Source organism: Poecilia reticulata, linkage group LG10, assembly GCF_000633615.1.
Source record: "Poecilia reticulata strain Guanapo linkage group LG10, Guppy_female_1.0+MT, whole genome shotgun sequence".
Taxonomy (NCBI): Eukaryota; Metazoa; Chordata; class Actinopteri; order Cyprinodontiformes; family Poeciliidae; genus Poecilia; species Poecilia reticulata.
The window spans coordinates 26,534,745-26,542,714 of NC_024340.1; the positions used below are offsets into that span (position 1 = coordinate 26,534,745).

General features: G+C 43.6%; 1 protein-coding gene across 3 annotated transcripts; it reads left to right on the top strand.

The window, feature by feature from the left end:
* The first annotated feature begins 1,600 nt into the window (after nucleotides 1-1,600).
* egr1 (early growth response 1) lies at nucleotides 1,601-5,863 on the top strand. 3 transcript variants are annotated; one of them, XM_017307238.1, is made up of 3 exons: nucleotides 1,601-2,212; nucleotides 2,244-2,516; nucleotides 3,219-5,863. In XM_017307238.1, exons 2-3 carry the CDS (start codon nucleotides 2,306-2,308, stop codon nucleotides 4,541-4,543), a joined length of 1,536 nt encoding a protein of 511 aa, XP_017162727.1. In that variant the 5' UTR covers nucleotides 1,601-2,212; nucleotides 2,244-2,305; the 3' UTR covers nucleotides 4,544-5,863. The 3 variants fall into 3 exon arrangements, with proteins under 3 accessions (XP_017162727.1, XP_008418311.1, XP_008418310.1); XM_008420089.2 differs by having other exon boundaries at nucleotides 1,601-2,209; nucleotides 2,241-2,516; XM_008420088.2 differs by having other exon boundaries at nucleotides 1,601-2,516.
* The last annotated feature ends 2,107 nt before the right edge of the window (nucleotides 5,864-7,970 follow it).

Below are 7,970 nucleotides of genomic sequence, written 5' to 3' on the forward strand. Positions count from 1 at the left end.
GTGTGTGTGTGTGTGTGTGTGTGTGTGTGTGTGTGTGTGTATGTGTGTGTGTGTGTGTGTGTGTGTGTGCGTGCGCGTGTGTGTGTGTAAAAGAATTTACAGCATACTGTATATGTATCTGCTTCTCTTTCCCTTCCCAATCACACACTACCTTGTGTTGGTTTGTCACATAAAATCGCAATAAAATTTAAGTTAGTGGTAATGTATCTGAAATTAATTTGATCGTTTAGGCATACAACATCCTTATGAAGAAAGAACATTACCCATCTTACTATTCAGAATGCTTGGGTTTTGTGAAGGAGTGAGTTTCACAGGTCATTTGTAAAATATAACAACATTTAGCTATCAGTCTAATGGGAGTAACATGCAGATTTGCCACAGGCTGAATAAGAAATGGGAATGCGATGTAAAGACCACAAAGCTACCATGCGTTACCCGAATAACGCAGTACATGGCTAATTAGTGTATTATCAGACATCTTCCCTCATTTTCCTTTTTATCTTGTTGCTGCAAGACTAATAAATGAAGCATGACAGTTTACAACTTAAGCCCTAATCGCGTTACATTTTAAGACCATGGGGTCTGACCAGCTTCATAACGCAACAGCAGCATCTCTCAGCGCCTCTCTCTCGCTCTCTCTCTCTCTCTCTCTCTTTCTCTCCCTCTCGGGCCACCTCACAGCCTCCAGCCCACGATGTTTCCCAATGAGGCCGCTCTCGTATAGATCCAGTCAGCAGCCGAGGGAAACACATTGATTTCTCGTCAGCGCCGCACCGAGCGGAGCTGGCGCGCCGGGGCGAAGCTGGAGCAGCCGGGGGAACATCGGTATCCCGCAGGCGTCCTCGCAGCTGCGCGCTGCGTTGTTAATGCGGCCCATTAGGCCGCTGAGTGGCAGAGAGATCCCGTGAATATTGAGCAGAGGGGGGACACCCCTCAATTAGACGGATCGCCCCGCACCTCGTCAGCATCCGGCTATCTGCGCGCCCATAAATCAATGGCACAGGCGAGGGAGACGGAAAGTTAATTTAGAGGAAGTTTGCAGCAGAGTTTGCACAATATTGTATATCTGAAGCATTGCGTATATACACATATTATATGTTTAATATACACATAGTTATAAATCATGTCGATATTTAGTTTGAAACGGTAATTAGAAATAAATGCGTTGATACAGACATTTGTGTCGGGCTGACTTTGAAGGCTGCTTTAAAACTCATTAAAATTCCACAATGTAAATAACTCTGTGTTAGATTTCAAGTTTTCACATACAAGCTCTTCGGTTGAGTCCGAGCATATATGTTTTTTTTTTTTTTTACACAGACAAGTCGAGTTCCGCTGCCAGCATTAGTTATTGTGAACGCTGGACATGATTTGCACGTCGGTCTCGTTCTCTGCCAAAAAGCGATCGGCGTTGCCTCAGGAAGCTCCAAATAAGGACATGGGAAATGGAAACCCACCGGAATAGGTCCTTATGTAGTCACGACCTTATAAGGCACGGCGGTGCAGAGGGTTCCGGGAGCAGCCAGCAGCTCGCTGCACAGATGGGAAATCCGAATCAGTTCTATCGAAGGACCGGGGGAGAGCGAGAATTACGCCGCTTGTCAGCCCGAGCCGCTCGGTTATGAAGACGCATTGATTCGGGACCAGAGAGGGAGGGGTGAGCGCCGTTGTCTTCGCAAATTATCTGCAAGCGCTTAATATAAAGTCGCTCCTCTGCTGTCCCTCAGGCCGGTGTGTGTTCTCCACTGCAATGCCTAAATATGGGCTTCCTCTCTTCCAAATATGGACATCTACGTCACGACAGGAGTGTATATAAGAGCGGGGAAACCTCGAAGCTCATAGAGAGAGCTCTGAGAGCCACACATGAGCAACTGTTAGAACAGAGATACATAGAAGTCTCTGCCTGAGAAACATCACTGCAAAAGTAAAACAAAAAAAAAGTCAAAACAACAACCAGTCCGAGGCGGTCAGAACCTGATTGGATAGGTAACCTAATTCACAGCAAAAAGAAAAAAAAAAAATCAAGATTGATCAGTTGATCATTTTTGATTAATCTTAGGGAATGAGAGGACTGGTTAGATTCTTCTTGCTGAAAAGACGAGTGGATTTTTCTCACTTCTGAGAGGAAAAGAAGAACAGCAACGGGAGAAGAAGAGCTACGGAGGAAAGCTGAAAACAAGGTCTTCCACTGCATCAGCTGAAGTGTTGGGCTAAGTGATCCCCTCCACCTGCGAGGCACCGCTCTGCCAGCACACATTCAGCGACTCCGCAGCAGCCACCAGCGCAGCCTCAGCACCAGCAGAGGATGGCTGCAGCCAAGACCGAGATGATCCTCCCTGCCCTGCAGATCTCAGAGCCTCTGAGCTTCCCTCACTCCCCCATGGATAACTACCCCAAACTGGAGGAGGTGATGATGCTCAGCTCTGCGGGGACACCCTTCCTCACTGCCTCCGCACCCGAGGGTGCAGGCTTTGGCTCCGGGGAGCCAGGGGAGCCGTACGATCATCTTTCTGGAGGTAAGACAAGATCTTCTTCAGCTTCTGTTACTCACTGCTGGATTAAAGTTTAGATTATATTTGCTAATCTACAAAAAAAACAACATTTAATTTAAACTTAGATTCATTGCTACATTTTGATATTCAACAAGCTGTTAAATGTCAAGAGTTGTGGTTTTGCAAACTTAAAAGTGGCAATTTTAGATGCTTGTATGAAACCTTACAAAACTTAGCTAAACATAAATGCAATTGAAATATAGCTTCACACAGCTTGCCCCAAAATAGCAAAAATGTTGTTCTGTCACCACATGCCTTAGATGCTCCTTCTGCTCCAAATTACATTACTAAAACCAGCTGAGCTGTAGCTTTGGGTAATCAATTGCCTTTGGCTCTGATGGTCTTTAGGAATCTGTGTGTTTCTGTGTGTGCTTGTGCAACACACAGGAAAGCAGAAAATGAAAGGAAGATTGAGAAATTGTTCATAGAGGAAAATGTCACCTCAGGAAGCCTGCAAAGCTGCTTTCTAAGATATAAAGACAGTTTTGGAGTTGAGGGTGAAGAGTTTGCTTGCGGAGTGTTTCTCACTGACCTATCACAGAGGAGAGGGGTGACATGCTGCCCACCTTTCTGGCAGCAGTACCCTTGTTTTTTTTTTTTTTGTTTTTTTGTTTTTTACATATTGATAGTTTGACTAATGTCTCTCATTTCTTGTGCTTTCTGCAGATACGCTATCTGATATCAACTACACCTGCGAGAAGCCAGTTGTGGAGCAAACATACCCCACCCAGAGGCTGCCTCCCATATCCTACACCGGCCGCTTCACCCTTGAACCCGCCACCACATGCAGCAACAGCCTCTGGGCGGAGCCCATCCTGGGCCTGTTCACCGGCTTAATGAGCAACGTCGCTCCCACCTCCAGCTCTTCCTCAGCTTCGTCACAGACCTCTTCATCCTCCTCATCAACCATCCCGTCCTCCACTTCTTCCTCCTCAACCTCCTCCTCATCGCAAAGTTCCAGCCTCAACACCTCAATCCACCACAGCGAGCCCAATCCCATCTACTCAGCTGCCCCAACATACTCCAGCCCCAACTCTGACATCTTTCCAGACCAGAGTCAGGGGTTCGCCAGCTCAGCTGGATCAGTGCAGTACCCACCCCCTGCATATCCCAACGGCAAGACCTGCAGCACAAGCTTCCCTGTGCCCATGATTCCTGACTACCTCTTCCCCCAGCAGCAGGGAGAGATCAGCCTGGTGCCCCCAGACCAAAAGCCCTTCCAGAGTCAGTCAAACCAGCCATCGCTTACTCCTCTGTCCACCATCAAGGCCTTTGCCACTCAGACTGGTTCCCAGGACTTAAAAAACATCTACCAGTCCCAGCTGATAAAGCCCAGCCGCATGCGCAAGTACCCCACACGACCAAGCAAGACGCCGCCACACGAAAGGCCCTACGCTTGTCCTGTGGAAACCTGCGATCGTCGCTTCTCGCGGTCTGATGAGCTGACACGTCACATCCGCATCCACACCGGTCAGAAACCCTTCCAGTGCCGCATCTGCATGAGAAACTTCAGCCGCAGCGACCACTTGACAACACACATCCGCACCCACACAGGGGAGAAGCCCTTTGCCTGTGAGATCTGTGGACGCAAGTTTGCCCGCAGCGACGAGAGGAAGAGGCACACAAAAATCCACCTGAGGCAGAAGGACAAGAAGGCAGAGAAGGCTGGAGCTGCTGTAGTAACATCGGCTCCAGCATCTTCTGCCTCGCCCGCCTCCAGTTACCCATCTCCCATCACTTCCTATCCTTCTCCAGTGTCTTCTTACCCGTCTCCAGTCACCTCCTGCTACTCCTCTCCCGTCCACACTTCCTATCCCTCTCCTTCCATCGCCACCACCTATCCGTCGGCGTCGATGTCCACCACCTTCCAGTCTCAAATCGCCAACTCCTTCCCTTCTTCAGTTGCATCCAACATCTACAGCTCCCCAGTGCCCACCCCTCTTTCAGACATGCAGACCACTCTTTCCCCAAGGACAATCGAGATCTGCTAAGAGAGGAGCAGACAGAAAAACTTTTTTTTTTTGTACTCTCAACGCACTTCTCCTTCTGCAAGGTTTCCATTTTAGAGGGGAAAGAAATCAGCATCAAAAGGACTTAGTTTCCCCTCCTCCTAAAAGCACTTTTTTTCGCTACCGGGTGCAGTGCAGGTGAATCTTGAGATTTGCCTGAAAGAAAGAAAAGAGACACATGTCAAGGACTGGGCAAGGACAGCGTAACATGTAAAAGGATTTTTTTTCATACTGTCTCTGTAAAACAAATGCAGCACTTCAAATGCATATAGGACTCCTGAGACAGATAGAAAACGGCTCTGGCGGGTCTGTTCCATCACAGACCGACAAAACAAAACAAAAAATAAATCCCACACCAAGAGACAGACAGATTCCTCAGGCACGTTTGTCCTTGAGACATTTATACAAAAGACATTGAATGATATACATAAGCTATCATATATGTATATTGTACATGTGCCATGTTTGGTTTTTATCATTCCTCGGTACCACTGATGTGAACAATTATTTGCATATTTGCATTGTATTATTTGAAGTGAGCAGGGCCATATTTTCTACATACTTTCTCTATTATGTAGTGATGATGCTGTGATATGTTTTGACATTGTTTGAGATTAAAAAAAAAAGAAGCACTTAAGTATTCGAGCATGAGTAAGAGTGATGTTAGTTTCTGTTGTAAATATCATCCACTGGTACTATCTCTTTCTCACATGTGACATATCGCTTGGTTATATTGAAAAACAGAGAAATGGAAAAAACAAAAAAAAAAATGTTGGAAAAAAAAAAAAAACCTAAACAAGACAAACGCTCCTGTTATTCGGTGCCTTTCGTGAAGCCTTGCAGATGTTGCGACTCGGCTGAGCGCGAGAGTGGATGCACTGCATCTCGCCTTAAGGGTTGAGGGAATATTTTTGTTACAGAATGTACGCACTCAGAGGGAGGAAGAAAAAGGGACGCGCTATGAGGGCACCGCTTCATTTTATCAGAATGTAAGCAAAAAAGAAAACAAAAAAAAAAAAAGATAAAAAAATTATAAAGTATATTTTTGTAAGTGTAAATATCCACATCTTCAAGAGCTGGAATGTTGAAGTTACCTACTGAGTAGGCATGGGATTCTTTTGTATGTTATATACATGCAGTTCATTATTTTGTGGTTATCTTTATTTTGTATTTGTGTTTGTTAAAACAAGTGACTGTTTCTGGCTTCTAAACACATTGAATGCGCTTAACTGCCAATGGGATATTTGGTGTACAAGATATCCTTCCAGAAATGAAATATAAATAAATAAAAATATGAATATATATGAAGAGTTCTTTTCCTACTTTATCGTTTGACTGCTCTGTTTTGTGAGACTTCAGGCTGCTTTGCACATCACACTAAATCATAAAATCATCATGCGAGTAAAATCATATTTTCTCATCAGACTCTGTTTGATTATAATCAGGGGATTTAAACCATAAAAATCATCTTCATCTCTATAAATACAAACTAAGTCATATAATGATAACACAAGTCCATTGCTTTGATGCCTCCAAACTCTCAAGATAAATAACTTTGAACTAGATTTAACTTTTTTTTTGAAGAGACTGAATTTATATATATTTCTGTTTTATTAGACATTTAAAATCCTCACTGCTGGGGAAGCATACCTTCAGTGATTTGATCTTTGAGCAAAGATGACAATATCTTTGGCTCTGTGGGGTGACAGAAGAATGATTTTCCGGTATGGATATTTCACTGTCCTGAGACAGCGCAGCGAGTTATTTTCACCGGGCACAGGTGAAATCCATCACACAATAATTGCCCCTCTTCTCCGCAAACGGCAGACGAGACGCTGTCAGCTCTTAGCAAGCGAGCTGCAGAACTTGACTGGTTAATTTCTGTGCAGGTTTGTGGTGTTAACCATTTCATGGGAGCAGTGGAGGCAGGCCGGCCCTGGAGCTCTAAACTTAGCTTCTTTTGGGTTTCCAGCTTCATTGCACCATCGTTATTTAACGACCACAATGTTCCCAAGGCAAAAAGAGTCTTGCTTCATGTTTGGCTGTGGAATTAAGACAGCTGGATTTCTTTTGCTGATAGTTTTTTTTTTTTTTTTTTTTAAGCTGGTGTAGACGTAAAGTTGCTTTTCTGTGAGCTTTGGAGTAATTTTGTGTTGTGAAATGCACAAACCCAAACACCCACAAATGCAAACACAGCTAAAATAGAAAGCGGGAAAACATGCAGACGAGAGTGATGGAGGGAAAAGGAGAATAATTAAGATAATTGGTCTCTTGATCCTGAATTTCCAAACTGAGTCTGATGAGCTGTGTTCAAATCTGTGCATGCGCCTGTGTGTGTTTGCCTGGCATCAGTTCACTGCAGCTACAACTGTAGGATGCACTGATGCTGATGTACAGCAGCATAACTACGTGAATTTTTTTTCCAGATATATCAGTTTTCGTCCTTCTTTGTTTTAAGTCTGGAAATGTCATGAACTTAACCCTGAATGTTCCTACGTTATAGAAGTGTCTGGTCATTGTATTTGGGTATTCTGATGCATTTGTCTTTATTTTATACGAAGAATGATGTGGTATAATTCCACACTAAAAACCATCTACAACATTTTTTCAATGGGGGAAAAAAATCAGGTTAAGAAATAATTGTTTAAAACATAATCACTGCCTCATCTTTCATTCTGAACACAAACTTTCCTTATCCAGAATCCTGGGTTTTCTCTTGCGATTTTGTCGCAGATTCCACAGGATTTTGAGGGCACTGAAACAGCCAACAAACAAACCTCATAGCTCAAACCTAAACACATTATTAGGCCATATTTATTTAGTCATCAGCCTGCTTAATTAAAGGAAGTGTAAAAATACACATTTTAGCTCACTGACAAAAGCTAAATAATTTACACACCAACAAGGTTCAGAGGACCAGAGCATCACAGATCCTCCACCATACTTAAGAGTGGTGCTTTTCCACATTCAACCTGTATTTCATGCCAAACCCAAAGAAAAGCTCTAATAATGCCCTGACTGAAAAAAGGGAAGCATTTTAATGTCTCAGTGGAGTTAAGCAATAGAACTGCAAAGACTCTGACATTCCTCTCAGAGAAAAAAACAAAATAAAACAAAACAAAAGGCAAATGGAGACTTGGTGAACCCAAAATGCCACTTTTTACTGCATTTGTGTAACATTGAGCTCAGGAGACTTTATTTCTTCTCTGAGCATCCTGCATAAATATGAGTCCTCATCCAGCCTACTGACCTGCGGCTAAAAGTAATAAACCTCTGTGTCACATTTTATTTATTCCCCAAAGAAACAGGATGTCCTGCATTATTCATTCAAGGTTCCGAGAAAGTCTTACAACCTTCAAAAATAAAGTATTCATTTTTTAAATGATTCATAGATTACAGCAACTATAGT